This window comes from Colletotrichum destructivum, chromosome 9, assembly GCF_034447905.1.
Source record: "Colletotrichum destructivum chromosome 9, complete sequence".
NCBI lineage: Eukaryota > Fungi > Ascomycota > Sordariomycetes > Glomerellales > Glomerellaceae > Colletotrichum > Colletotrichum destructivum.
The window spans coordinates 652,908-667,324 of NC_085904.1; the positions used below are offsets into that span (position 1 = coordinate 652,908).

The following is a 14,417-nucleotide window of genomic DNA, read 5'->3' on the forward strand; positions in this document are numbered from 1 at the left end:
GACGCCCGAAGCTCAACGGAATAGAATGGGGCCTTCAACGATTGAGGCAGGAATCTGTCAATTATCTACTCGAGACAAAAACAGCACGTCCCACAGTCGGTCCCTAAGGGTTGAATTTATATTTTGATTGGCGATGGGCAACTACTGCCCTAGTTCAGTGGATCTTGATTTAAGCTTTCGGCCCTGTCTTCCCTAACCAGAGCTATTCTCACCACCAGACTATCGAAGACTCCTCGACGGGGAATTGAACCCCGGTCCTCTGCGTGACAAGCAGATATCCTCACCATTAACTAGAGCTATCTGAGCAGCAATATCTCAAATTCATGATAGTGAGAGATGTAGCAAGTCGTGTGTACAATCTAAGCCTCGATTCCAATATGTGTTGTCAATTCGGTCAGACAAAGCTGCTGGGAATGATGCTGCTGGGAACGATGAAGAACTAGAAAACGGAAAGAATACCGCGCAAACTAAAATAAGATAGATACGATTCCGGGCCTAGAGGGCATTTGGTCCCTGAATCTCACCGGGCCGGGGAACGTCGCTGATTGGCTGCAGGGGTTCCTGCAGAGACCCTGCAGAGTTCCCGATTTGGCGTAGTGCGGATTCGGCGCCCCGAGTCGGGTCCTCCGGCCGGCCCGGCGGTCGGTCTGCGTCGGTTCACAATGTCCCGTGATGTTAGTGCTGATGTGGTAGGGGGTGTTAGGCCATCTGGCGCGCCTTTCCCTTGACAGTGGCCTCTCCCCCCCCCCCCCCCCCCCCCCACCAAAAGGCGTCAACTACAGAGAGCCGGAATCCGTGCCAAGGCATAATACAACTCCAAATTGGTTAGCAACCCTTACGGCGGTGTCGGCTATTCACGTACCATCTGCATCTGTTTCTGTGGTTGAGGGTAACCACGGTTCCGTCGTATAACCAAACGGGTGTCACGTGGGACGGTCAATATCGCGGCCCCACTGTTGCCACCCACCCCCGGCCATCGAATTTTTTTTTCTTTTTCTTTTTTTTCTTTCCGGTCCAGGATGATAGACCAAGGGCGTGGGGCGAGCACGCAACTCGCGCATTGCAGGAGCGGTAACGTCGTCGTCCATTGTTCTGTTTTCTGGCGCCCATCGCCCGTTGCTTTCTCTTCACACCAACATCCAATCCTATTTGTTTGTTGCCTGTCGACCAGCAAAACCCCTCCACTCGCTCTCAGTACAGACAGACAGACACACACACACACACACACACACACACACACAAACACAAGGGAAGATGGCGACTATGGCGGCAGAGCAGCAGCCGTTGCTGGTGGAGGACCCTCTCTGCGAGGAAGACCTATCGAAGCACCTGCTCGACTTTGATCCCAATGGCGACTCTGACAACCCCAGAGAGTGGCCGACGCCCTTCAAGTGGACCATTGTCGGCCTGCTGGCCCTCACGGCCTTCACTGTGTGAGTTGACCCAAGCAAGCACCTCGTAGACGTTTCGCATCGACTCCTCCGCCCCCCCCCCATTCCCCACGCCGGGGACTAACCCACTTACAGGACCTTCACCTGCATCTCAGTCGTGCCCGTCGCCGCGCGCATCATAGAGGACCTGGACCATAACGAGGGCACAAACTCCCCCGCGAGCGCTCTGCTCGTCACCATCTGGGAGCTGGGCGAGGCCGCGGGGCCCCTGCTGATCGCGCCGCTGTCCGAGATCTACGGCCGCTACCCCGTCATGAACGCCGCCAACATCCTCTTCATCACCGCCACCGTCCTCGCCGCCCTCAGCGCCAGCACCCCGCTCCTCATCGCCGCCCGCTGCCTCACCGGTCTCGCCGTCGCCTCCAACGTCCTGAACCCGGCCATCATCGGCGACATGTTCCTCCCGGACAACCGCGGCTCCGCCATGAGCATGGTCTCCCTCGCGCCCCTCATCGGCGGCGCCGTCGGCCCCATGATCAGCGGCGCCATCGCCCAGACCCTCGGCTGGCGCCAGGTCCTCTGGATGAGCGCCGGCCTGGCCGCCGTCTGCGAGCTGCTCTTCCTCACCTGCTTCCGGGAGACCTACAAGATGACCATCCTGAGGCGCCGCGCCGCCAAGCACGCCGACGAGCACGGCGCGCCCCTGCACCCGGCCGGCGTCGACGACCACAAGAGCATGCTCAAGCTGTGGGAGTCCGTCAAGCGGCCGTTCCATGTGCTGTTCAAATCCCACGTCTTGATGGGGCTTTCTCTCTTTGGCTGCGTGACGTTCGCCTTCTTCTATGTCATGTCCATCAGTTTGCCCGGCATCCTGCAGGATGTGTACGGGTTCTCGCCCGCCCTCACCGGCCTCTCGTTCATGTCGTTCAGTAAGTTCTCGATTCGGTCTCAAAAAAAGATCATCCCTCTGGCGACGACTCGGCCCTCTAACACAACCCAGGTGTCGGATCCTTCATCAGTGTCCTAGTCAGCAACTTCAGTCTGGACAGGATCTATATCAAGCTCCGCGGAAACGATCCTGTAGGACGCCCCGAGTACCGCCTCCCGCTCGTCATCATCGGCGCCTTCACCCTGCCTCTCTCCATCACCGCGTACGGCTGGATCGCACAGCTCCACCTGCCTGTCGGCTTCCTTCTGCTGTCGGTGGCAATGCTTGGCTTCACCCTCCTGATGGCCTCCCTGCCGCTCTCCGCCTACGTCGTCGACGCCGCCGGGTTGTACTCCGCTTCCGCGATGACCGGCGTCATCGTGACGCGGTGCCTCGCCGGCACCTTCCTGCCGCTAGCCAGCGGGCCGCTGGTGCAGACGTTCGGGTATGGTTGGGGTTTCACGATGCTGGGGGCGTTCAGCATGTGTTTGGCGCCCATCCCGGTCGTCATTATGAGATACGGCCACGTCTGGCGCCAAAAGTCCGAGTATACGAGAGATGCCTGAGCTGCCATGAGTTCACGAGACAAATGTCGATTAAACGTTATCAAGGATCGGAAAAGTCATTTACTATCATGATTGGGAATTATTGCTACTTAGATCGTAGAAGTGTTATTCGCTTGATGGGGAAATGGAGTTGAGTACAAGTTGCACTTAAATAATATTGTAAATAGAGCAAAGCCCCCTTGTTCACCATAGAAACAGCAAATGTAGCGGGGATGGAGAGTGTTGAGTATGTTTTGCTGAAGGAGCTCTATCGTACTTCCAAGACCGCTGCAGTGACCTTTTCAGCTTCTTGAACAACATCGTACCCGAGCAAGGAGAGACAGTCATCACGCCATGCGGACCTGTCTCTCACGTCGGTATGCGATAACGCGGCATCCCTTGCCTCTTGCTCGGGCCCATCGGGCAGATGAAACCATTTCCGGACCGGCTCCGTGCGACCCTCGCCGCGTACAGCGTCAGATGCTCGCGTGCCTCGCGCCGCCCCGTATCCCTCCAGCACAGCGGGAACGAGTTTCTTCAAATCGACATCTCCCTCATGCTTGTCTCGAAGCTGTGTCTCGGAAGAATCCGCATCCAAGGCATCCCCACGACCACTAAGCACATATCCTCTGGCCAGGCCAAGGATCTTGCCTAAGAAGGCGCCGTCTTCCATGGCCATTGCTGCTCCTTGCGCTTGGTATGGAAGATTCGAGTGAAAAGCATCACCGAGGATGGCAAAACCGCCCTGCAAGCATGTAAGTATTCTGACTTTGAAGAAGGACCAGGAGACCAGACGCACCCTAATTGCTGTGTCAACCTTTGGTGGTGTACAGATCTTCCACTTCTGGACTCGCGGTACCAAAGACAAGATTTTGTTCAGTCTGTAACCCGTTGTAATCCGTCAGTGTCTGCAAGTCTTTAAACTGCGTGTTTGTTTATGTGCGTACACCGCCCATCATCTGCTCACAATACAATTGTGAGAGAAAGAGAACGCATAGACTCACATCTCATCCCACCCGGCGAAGTAGTCCCTCATCTCCCCCGCATCGCCACCCTGGTGCGGGTCCCCGGGCTCACCATGATCTGACCGAATCAGTATGAGGTTGTATTCTTGCCCTCCTCGAACCGAGTAAAGGACTGCATGTTGATTCGGGCCCAGCCATGTGATGACTTTGTTCTGGGCGCAGAGGTTGTCGACCCGGGAGTCGTTCAGGGCCTTGAGATACTCGAGTGGGAGCACCGCCCGATAGGCAACATCACCCGTGTCAATCAGCGGCGAAGGCGTATCGAGGAGCTGCGCGCGGCAGACGGACTGAGGGCCTTTGCTTATGCGACATGTCAGCGACGATTCTTTGCGCAACGTCTTACCAGGGCACCACCACCACCACCCATACCGTCGGCGCCGATGATGACATCGCCGGAAATCTCGTCCCCGTCCTCCATGTACACGGTACCGTTCTCAAAGTCGATCCTCTCGACTTCCATATTCAGGTCGAGGCTCACTCCCAGCTCTTGACACGTCCGCCACAACGCGTTGTGGAAATCGGCGCGGTGGACGGCCATCCACGGATCGCCGTATTCCTTCCGACACTGCTCTTCGGTGACTTCGCAGAGCTGCTCGCCATTGTCGTATCGGCGGAGCTCTACAGCCTCTATCGTGTTCGCCACCTGTTGTAGCTTGTCCAGGAAGCCCAGCTGCCGCGCGACTTTCACGCCGTTGGGCGGTATCTGCATGCCAGCACCCATCTGCGGTGGATGATCAGATACTTTGCGTCAAAACGAGACAAGAAGAATCGGCTTGACTAGGCCGGTGGACTTACCAGTACGATCCTGCTTGCTCTTTCGAGAACCACGACCTCGAAACCTTCTCGCCGGCAAGCAATGGCGCAAGTTAGACCGCCAATGCCTGCCCCGACAATGATAACTTTCAGGCTCAAAGCAGTCTTCATGGTTGAAGTGGGTGACGTCGAAGCATATATACAATGGAAACGAGATGGACAGAGAAGAGGCTTTGCGGAATTGAAGCTGCAAGTGGCCGTTACTTAAGGCCTCGTTGAGGTGCATCATGCCAGATACCCTGGTCCGCATTACCCCGCGGGCGGAAACCCCACCGAGCCAGATTGTACACGACCAGTTGAGCACGATGAAGCACTCAGTATTGGACTTTGCACAGTTGAAACACGTCGCCGAGTCCAAACCAAGGTGGTTTTTTTGGGTATTGAAATCTTACTTTCAGGTTCTTGATGCAACATCATTCTCTCCACATGACCTTTGCTTGAATAGCCGGCCCTTGGTTCACCTACCGATCCAGTGTAGACATGAAAGCGTCGACTTTTGTATTGTTACTGGACGGAACGTGGTGAATTTCCAAAGGTCGTCTGGGAACGCTATACGAATGGATTGAAAAGTCCTCAGGATGATGATTGTGGTGAGAGAAGGGCGTAAATCAAGACCTAAGAAAGATCTAGACGAGCAATATTTCACGACGCTCGCCCAGCGCTACGCCTTCGCCGTCCATGATTCCGTGAACGTAGGCATCGCCGACCAAACACCATGATCCCGGCTCCTCTTTACTTGGGCGTAGTATGTATGGCACTTTGCCACCATCAATGACCGCGATACGATCGCCCTCCTCGGCATCCTGGGGCACCAACCCCATCCACCCATGCTCCCTCTCCTCCACCATCAGCCTTCTCATGGTGGTGGCGATGCTGACACAGGAGAAGAACTGCGAGATCTCGTTCGTTGTGATGTCGTGGTCGATCTGGAGGTTCCTCCTGGCGTCCGTAAGGTCGTCGGGTAAGAGGGAGTGCCACCACGCGTCGTGGAGCCCGCGGTGTCTCTTCGGATCCGCGCGGGCGAGGTCTCCGTAGTCGGCGACCCTGGAGTGCGCAGGGACGACGGAAGCGCAAAGAGTCTGCCAGAACGCGTCGCCGTACGCTACGTGCGTTTGCCCGGCGTAGGGCTCGTCGTATCGGTCGTCCACTCTCGCAAAGTGCCGCCAGGCGTAGTAAATGTTGGCGTCTGCGCGATGGTCCGCCGGACACGGCTCGCCGAGAGGCGAACCTATCGTCCCGACAATTCTGCCCATGAGAGCGAGCTTCTTCAACCCCACACGGCGTGCCAGCGTCAACGTCCCGGGTTCGGTGGAGTTGTAGAGCCGGAGGTTCGTCATGCGTGTGTACATGTCTATCGAGACCTGAGGAGTGGCAGCGGCAGTCAGGTCGAGGGCCCAGGTCGGTAGGTTGTCGGATATAGGGCTCTTGTGCGGCGCGCATCGGGGCAGCAGCTGCGAGAAGACGGACAATTGCTTTTCTGTGGCGATAAAGTCGCGAGTTGCTTGCGCGTAGACATCGGACACTGGGAGCGAGTAATCTGGTAGCCGGGAGGGTGAAGCGTTGTTGGCTGCTTCTAAGCCGATGAATCCGTAGATCTTGTCTCTCGAATCCGTACAGTCTCGACTGCGATATAGGAGTACCGTGTGCGGGATATACAAGCCCGCAGCATCTTGACGCGACTGGTCCAGCATGACTAGAGGGGCCAGTATCTCGCCGAGCCGCAGCATGTCTTCCTGGTGCGGAGCTTGTGAGGCATCGCATTTGTCGCAAGTATTGACGTGTTGGAAATACACTCGGGCAAACGCGAAGAGTGTAGCAGCGTCCATACTGCGGTTTCCGCAAATAAACTGGACGGATTTTGCCAGGATGAGTTCTTGAAACGTCCATACTCGCTTCCACCACAATCTGTTTGTTAGGTTCTCCAAAGAACGAATGTGTTCCGAGCCGAAGGACAATGGTGCTGGATCACCGTCCGACTGGAGGCCGCGGCACCAATATGACAAACGTGATCCGGCTTCCGTCAGGTCGAAAGCAAAGTTGCTGTTGTCTGATTCCTCCCCAAGCCAGGCAACAACTTCCTGAGCACCCCTGTAGATATGACCCATCTGGGCGACCTGTGAGCTCCTCTCAGGGATGTCATTCTGGTTGATGCAAAGGGCATCTATCCACAGAGCCCTCGGCTTATCGACCTGGCGTAAATAGCGTAATGCAACCTCGAGGTTGGCGGTGACTTGGTGGGCAGCTCCCTGAACGAATATCTCTCGCGTGATTCTCAGATCTCCCCAGACATAAGACAGCGCGTCGTAAACAGGGCTGCTAGACAAAGATATGACATGCAGCTCGCAATAGACCGCGTCATCAAACCGACCTGGAAGGATGGTGACAAGTCTTGTCTCCCTCCGACTAGTGTTGAGGGGTTTATACATCGTATAGACCGGTTTGGTGAACACCATGCGTCTGCAGTGGCAGGAAAGAAAGCCGATCCGAGGTAGGAGAGTCAGCAAGATATTCTAGCCCGATCCTTTCTCAAAGCCGCGGGGTAATCATTATGTACGCATGCATGCGACAAGTTCAGCCCCACCAACATCGAATCCCAGCCTCCTTTTAGGCAGACATAACTTCAAGGCTCAGTCTAAGATCACCGAATGAAACAGTCAATGATCATCATCGGTGTTGTTCGGTGCAGGTTTACTGCGTAATAGGCGGTGGGTAGAATCGGCGTGCAGTAAAGAATGCTTCATTTCTAGAAAGGTTTGTTTATTTCCATGGTTCGACTGACGCTCCTATTTTGGGAATTTCCACTGGCTCTGCACAAGGTGTAAATGCTTATGTTCAACTTGAGAGAAATCTAGGGCCATAATCGAAGTGAGTAACTAGGCTATACAGCCATTTCATCTGTCACTAAAACAAGTATGACAGCCATGGACTCGTATTTCGATAGAGTGCTCTTGTATCTACCTATTCCCCCAAGGATTTTGTGTCCACTGACTGCGTTGTTGCTTTTGAGCCACATATCCACCGTTTTGGATCTACTGATCGTTGTAAGAAACAAATTCTCTGAGTCACAACTAGGCATCGCAACAGCACGAACTATACAGAACAGCTAGCTCTATTACGTGCTGATAGACACAGTTATTACTCTATCTAGCACTTTCGCTATCTTATTCAGGTCAGTGCTAGTTCAGTGACCTAGCAGGCCAAAGTATATCACACCAGCAGCAGAACCATTTCATGAGTTATCAACTCTTGCAGCCCTTTTGCAACTCTTCAACTGCCCCTCAAGGCGGAACGTCTCCGAGATCTGCAATCTTCAAGCGGCCGCAGCTGGAGGATCCATTGAATATCCGCAGCCCCATGTCACTCCTGCTGGGTCCGTCACACCCTTGACACCCAGTAAATATTGCAGGTGTGAGCAAGGAAGGGGAGGGCATGTGTTTGCCAGCTCCGCTGCGCCCCCTCAATAGGCACCAACACCAACCAGGGACAACAATTATAAGAGAAGTCGAGAGTTCCAAATGACTTCTACACAATTTTGGGTTTCATAAACCACGCACAGGTCTCATTCACCTCTACATGGAAGTGGGCATGGGATCAGCCCAGTCACCCACTACAATCTTTCACTTTACCCACGCAAATTGAAGCACCAATCCGATCACCGCAACTATGGGCAAGCCTACCGAAGCTGGGGCTGAAGCTGCCCTCGAGAGCAGCATTCCGCCGCCTCCTTACGCACCGAGCGACGCCGCCACGGCTTCATCGAGTTCCGCAGCCCAACTTGGCTTCTCTCCAGCCTCAGCGAGTGCCAACGTCCCTACTAGCTCGTCTCTTTCTCTACACCACCCTATACCCCAATCTCTAAGCGCATACATGCAGTTGAAGCTCACTCGCACCATTCATGTCGGCGACAGTACGAACCACAAGCTGTACGCCCTGTCGTCCCATTTCATCGCTGCCGGCGGCACGTACGACGGAAAACCGTGCCTGATTCTCCACAACGGTCCCGACGACAAGGATGCCGCTTTGGCAACGATCAGCGAAGAGCCGGGCTGGACGCTCGCTTCGACAGCCAGCATCATCACGCTACCACCGCTGAACTCCCCAGCTGGCGCAGCCGCCACACCGCAAGGGATATCAAACGGTGTGACAGAGATAATGCGCCCGGGCATATTCGACAACGAGGTCACCTTTGGCTTCCGGTTCTCTGTTGAGGTGGAACACGGTGGCTTGCTCCGACGCGAGGATTTTGAATGGCAGAAAGCGGACAAGAATGAAATGGCGGACGCCAAGGCCGTCTACAAGCTTGTGCGACTCAAGTCGCGAACAAACCAAGTGAGCGAAGCCGAGAGCAGTCGGGACATGCCTGATGTCGTTGCCATTGCTGGCTTCAAGGGTTCCTTGTCGTGGAAGAAGCCATTCAGGTTCGAATTTCTGGGAGACGGCGCGACTGGTGGCTTGGGAGACCGGTGGTCTGTCATGGCGCTCGTTACGGCGATAAGACTATGGCTCCTTCACCTTCAAGGCAGAATACGTTGAGGGGCCTGTGAACTATTAATCTCAAGATGGTGAAGGCGTCCTATCATCCATGAACAGATGTTTGTTCCCAATTGTGTTTCTGACTGTGGTTTCCCTACCATCGCTACTTATTCTACACAATGCATACTGCACGAGATTTGGTTTACCCCCGTCGACCTGCTAAGGTTTTGGTTCAGCTACTTTTTGCGCGACCCGTAGCTAGCAGATACATTAGCCGGGTTTGAGAGACATATTGGGGCAACCATAAACAATATTTTGCAAGAACAAGAAAGAGAGAGTCATCACAGAATTACTGGGTTCTTGCAACAGATTGAACCACAGATTAGGACGGGATGTAACCTGTTTCTATGTACAACGACAGCAAACAATTCTTCTGCTCATAATCCATTTCAATGTTATACAGAGTGTCATGTTTCTCGCTTCAACACTGGTTTCGTGTGTCAAGCGGGCAAACAAGCAGGATATTCTAGATGCAGGTGTAATTGCTTCCAGGCCGTTTGGCATTCATTTTGCAGCTCATTTAAGCTCGTGTAACACTTGAAAACTCGATTACAACTTCTGACTTCAAGGAGGAAATGGAAGACTCCCCCCAATGCAGCCACATCAACGCAGTGTAGACTGATCAAAAAAGCCCCGTGCAAATAGCGGGGCCTGGATAGTGTTTCCCATAAATTGAAGCAAACTTCCTGTCGTTCTTCACACTGAACCACCTTCCGACGTTACCCCCCCAAGGTTGGCTCGTTCCTTTAGTTGAACCGGACTGGCCCTGGATTTCTCCTGAGTCACGAAAATGGCGAGACTGTTTCTCATTCTCTTGGCTTTCTTGGAAGCCTTCGCTTTCGGGTTGTCGCTTGCTAGTCCAGAGTCTCGAGGCCAGCTCCATTATGTTCGCCGTTTCGAGAACACCACCACCAACACCACCTGGGGCCAAGGAGTGCAGACCACATGCCAAATTGGAGTCAGCTCTTGCAGCAGGGTCAATATCATTATCTGGCCCAACACCACTGGCGTAAGTCCCAGAAAGACCTCTTTCGAGGCATTTGAGATGACTGACTAGCTACACGCAGACGGCTGTAAACATCTCGTCAACCACGATTGTTACGACACCCGCATCGAGGCTGGGAACAGGAACCACCCCTGGTATCACCAGCGTTGGAAAGACCACTGCCAAAGTCACGACAACAGTTGTAGAGATTCAAACTGTGGTTTCGTCGGTATCATTCGGGACGACCATAGTGAGAGATCCGTTGTCGACCTCGGTGTCCGTTCCACCAGTGAACTCTTTGGTGCCGACCGTACTGCCGACTGTACCGCCGACTGTGCTGCCGTCATCAACACCACAGCCCACTACTTCTCAGGCTCCCTTTTCGTTATCTTCATCAGTGTCATATAGCACAACCTCCTCTTCCGCGATTGAAACTGAACTGCCTCCAGGAAGAGACAGACCTCCCAGCATTCAGCCAGGCTTGGGAACCGTTAGTTCCTCGAGTACCAGTCTGTCGAAGACCAGCCTGTCGAACACCAAGCTGTCGAGTACCAGGTCAAGTACCAGTCTGTCGACTGCTTCTCCGGTCTCAACAGCCTCTTCTAAGTCAACTGATCCGCCTCCCGAGACCTTGACTGTTCTGCCAACGGGGGCAAGCTTTCAAACTCTCACAGGCGCTACGTACACATCCCCAAGGTACATCACGACTACTTCTCCGGGTAGTGACGATCCCACGATCGTTCCAAGTAAGTCACCACCCCAAGTTCGCCAACCTTCTACTGACGATGATCAACCTAGTCATCATTCCTTTTGTTGGCCCCCCGCAGATCTGTTTTGGATGTATAATCAAGTTCCCGCCCAACATCAAGATCGACATCCCGGAATTTTGCATCCAGCTGCTTGGGCTCAAAATCGGCAATTGTCCGCCCAAGAGGAACAAAGATGGGAAAGACGATGGGAAAGATGACGACAAGAACGACGACGAGGACGATGATGACAAGTCGAAATCCAAGACTCGGACCAAGACACATTTATCGACAGCCACCACAACATCATCTTCGTGCACTGCCACCGTCACTGCCACTCAAAAGAGCGTATTTTGCTCTGTGACGCTAGGTGAGCCACTTTCGTCAAGGAGGCCAGACTCCAAAGCTTTGCTGATCTCCATACTTTTGGAAAAGGAAACACTGCCGATGCAGAGTGCTATACCAGCGTCTACACCACCGTTAAGGAATGTAGTGTCCTCGCTTCAGCAACGACAGCAACATCAACGTATACGTCGATGCCATCGGCAATTCTATGTGGCCCCGACAGTTGCGGAGGCCGATCTTGCGCTATAAAAGATATCAAGAGATCTGAGGACTCTGCCGCTCAAGACCTTGTGAGACGAGGCGATCCCAGTCTCGGCAAGTGGCCTGACCCGAGTGATCACGAAAACCACGAAGGCTTCATAGTCAGCCAGATCGACGCGATCGCCGAGGACACCGCGAAGAAGGAAAGATACACCCCGAAGCTCGTCGAACATGGCCCCAACGACGGCCCCAGCGCGAACTGGACGACATTCAAGGACAACGTCGAGGCGATCGGGCTCGAGGGGCTGTACGGGTGTACTTCCATCGTCATCGTCTCCCGCAAGGGCGCGTGGATAAGCCATATCTGGCAGACGACCATGGACCCCGAGGAAGAGGACAAGGCCGAGGATGACTCTTCCATGGACCCCTTCGAGCACTTGATCGAAGTAGAACTCCCTTACAGAATTCCGCCCGACATGGAGTATTACAAGTTCTACGAATATGGCCTGGAGGACATGAAGGACCACCCGGAAGATGGCGACGCCGGCGTTATGTTCGGCAACAGCAAGGACGGCGCCACCGACACGCCGCAAAGCCTAAACATGAAGGCATTCATCGTCACGCCACGTAAATGGACGTATCCGGAGGTGTACTATGACGCCAGGGGCCGAATGATACCTCACCAGGTTCTGGCGCACGTCGACTTCCGCAAGGGCACCATCAGGTACCCGGACCAGGTCAGGGCTCTGCAGACGGCCGTCACGGACGTGTACGGCGATATACCCGTGGAGGTGATCGACTACAACCCGACGATCGTGAGGCCGGAGAACTGGGCGGCTTTCCAATGGACGGGGAAGCTGATCGTCAATGGAGAGTTGATGCCGATTCCAGAGTACCACGGGAGGCTGTCCCGCGGCAACGTCAGGGGCAAGATCCTCCTGCAGTACCAGCCCGCGGCGACTTGCCAGGACGAGGCCGAGTGGCGGCTCTGGGTGGAGGGACAGCCGGCGGGTGATCGGTTGGACAAGTGGCCGCCGCTGGCGGGGCAGATCTTCCTTTCCTTGTCCGAGCCGGGCAAGCCGGACCCGTCAGACGAGAAGGACCCGGCAGACAAGAGCCCGTCCGACGAGAAGGATCCATCTGATAAGAGTCCGTCGGACAAGAAGGTTGAACGCAGGCAGGTTTGCGAGCTTCCCAATAAGAGTAAGAATCCGATCTTGGCCACTCCCACGTCTGTCGGAGTGTCTGTCTCGCCTCCCGTGTCTCAAGGCGGCTCTAGTACACGAGCAGGCATCGAAGTTACTTTGTCGAGGAACGGCTCAGTGGCCTCGCAAACCCTCACGTCGGTGGGCTCAGGGTTTCTACCGACGTCGACCCTAGTACCAGGGGGGCCGTACGAACACAATTCTTCGTCCTTAGTAACGACTTGGATGACTGGCGTGCCATCATCGATGTTGAATACTTTTACTCTCATGGTACCGACTACATCTCCGATCTTGCCAGGTAATGGAAGCAGCTCGAGCACACAAACAAGCCTGGGAAACACAATTTCAAAGAACATTACGTTCTCTTCCTCCCCCTCCTCTTCCTTGCAAGCCAACACATCGGTCATCACAACAATCTCGTCCACAAGCCTAGGAAACACCGTTACAAAGAACATTACGTTCTCTTCCTCTTCTTCCTCTTCTTCCTCTTCCTACTCCGCTTCTTATTCCTCGTCTTCGTTGCAAACCAACACACCGGTAATCACAATCACCTCGTCAACAAGCCTGGTAAACACTATGTCGAAGAGCACTGCGTTGTCTTCCTCCCATTTCTCTTCCTCCTTCTACTCTTCCTTGCAAACCAAAACATTGGTCAACACAATAACCTCGTCAACAGGCCTGGTAAACACGGTGTCGAAGAGCACTACGTTCTCCTTTCCTCCCCCCTCTCCCTCCTCGCAAACCACCACATTGGTCATCACAAAAACGTCATCAAGTTCAATCTTCTTCACACGAGGACCGTACGGACATAGTTCCTCTCCATCGTCAACTCACACAACCGCCAGATCCTCGCAGATGCCGACTATGCCCACCATCGTGACACAGACGACAACTTCAAAACCGGCCACGACATCATCGAAAGACACCCTCGTCGTCATACCAATCAAAGACAAGCCAATCACCAGCCAGAAGCCGGTCCCAGCCTCCTCTGAGGCCGTCGCCATCTTCTACACTGAGACGCTCTCGGCCGACGACGACGACGGCAAGAAGCTCTTACGTGAAGGCGCGTGGTACATGTTCCCCGTCATGGCGGCCAATGCCGCCAACTTCAACCCGTGCAACCAGTACCCGATGGGCCACCTGCAACTCCACGAGCCCCTGAATATCAACAGCGTGCCCTGGCCCCCGCCGCTCGACGGAGAGAAGCCCTTCTTCGACCACCGCAAGTGCAAATACAAGGGCGGGAACGGGCCTCGGGGATTCGGCAAGATGTCGTGCGACGACGTGCCCGAGTTTGATTGCGAGAGACACCCGCGCGCGAAGGAGCTGCTCGAGTGCGGGCCGCACCCCAGGGCGGAGCAGAATTTCAAGCCTCGCATCGTGTGCAAATTCCCGGTGCTGGAGCCAGCGGGGCGCACGCAGAACATGAAGGACGCCATCGGCCAACCTTCTTGAGGGCTGAACGGCTGATCGTATCTTGGGCTTTTGGGTGAAAGGCTTAGAGAGAGGAAGAAGATACTTGACGCTCTGGTAATTCGCCTATAACACTTGACGATGATGAATCTTTAGTCTCTAAACAACCACGATCCAGGCCAGTCATTCCTGTTGCTTAATATCAATGGAATCGAGTGAAATAAGCCTTCCATGCAGTTTATGGCCACCACTTCACTCTGAGAACTGTTCATGGCAACTTCTTCCTA

The 14,417-nt window shown here is 54.4% G+C and overlaps 5 protein-coding genes across 5 annotated transcripts; 3 read left to right on the forward strand and 2 right to left on the reverse strand.

Annotated features, from left to right (window-relative positions):
• The first annotated feature begins 1,015 nt into the window (after positions 1 to 1,015).
• CDEST_13306 (Putative major facilitator superfamily, MFS transporter superfamily) lies at positions 1,016 to 3,123 on the forward strand. The gene is made up of 3 exons (XM_062929462.1): positions 1,016 to 1,433; positions 1,527 to 2,320; positions 2,392 to 3,123. Exons 1-3 carry the CDS (start codon positions 1,255 to 1,257, stop codon positions 2,883 to 2,885), a joined length of 1,467 nt encoding a protein of 488 aa, XP_062785513.1. The 5' UTR covers positions 1,016 to 1,254; the 3' UTR covers positions 2,886 to 3,123.
• A 9-nt stretch (positions 3,124 to 3,132) lies between these two features.
• CDEST_13307 (Putative FAD-binding domain, FAD/NAD(P)-binding domain superfamily) lies at positions 3,133 to 4,813 on the reverse strand (the record flags this gene model as incomplete). Its single annotated transcript, XM_062929463.1, has 5 exons — positions 3,133 to 3,609; positions 3,664 to 3,745; positions 3,869 to 4,184; positions 4,259 to 4,610; positions 4,685 to 4,813. The coding sequence occupies 5 exons, from the start codon at positions 4,811 to 4,813 to the stop codon at positions 3,133 to 3,135; spliced, it is 1,356 nt and encodes a 451-aa protein (XP_062785514.1).
• Positions 4,814 to 5,328: 515 nt separating this feature from the next.
• On the reverse strand, positions 5,329 to 7,195 carry CDEST_13308 (Putative heterokaryon incompatibility; the record flags this gene model as incomplete). Its single annotated transcript, XM_062929464.1, has 1 exon — positions 5,329 to 7,195. The coding sequence occupies exon 1, from the start codon at positions 7,153 to 7,155 to the stop codon at positions 5,329 to 5,331; it is 1,827 nt and encodes a 608-aa protein (XP_062785515.1). The 5' UTR covers positions 7,156 to 7,195.
• Positions 7,196 to 8,248: 1,053 nt separating this feature from the next.
• CDEST_13309 (uncharacterized protein) lies at positions 8,249 to 9,269 on the forward strand. Its single transcript, XM_062929465.1, has one exon. The coding sequence runs from the start codon at positions 8,366 to 8,368 to the stop codon at positions 9,233 to 9,235; it is 870 nt and encodes a 289-aa protein (XP_062785516.1). The 5' UTR covers positions 8,249 to 8,365; the 3' UTR covers positions 9,236 to 9,269.
• A 756-nt stretch (positions 9,270 to 10,025) lies between these two features.
• Positions 10,026 to 14,172, forward strand: CDEST_13310 (uncharacterized protein; the record flags this gene model as incomplete). The annotated part of the gene is made up of 7 exons (XM_062929466.1): positions 10,026 to 10,244; positions 10,293 to 10,617; positions 10,670 to 10,966; positions 11,019 to 11,336; positions 11,402 to 13,015; positions 13,069 to 13,517; positions 13,573 to 14,172. 7 exons carry the CDS (start codon positions 10,026 to 10,028, stop codon positions 14,170 to 14,172), a joined length of 3,822 nt encoding a protein of 1,273 aa, XP_062785517.1.
• Between the last annotated feature and the right edge of the window lie 245 nt (positions 14,173 to 14,417).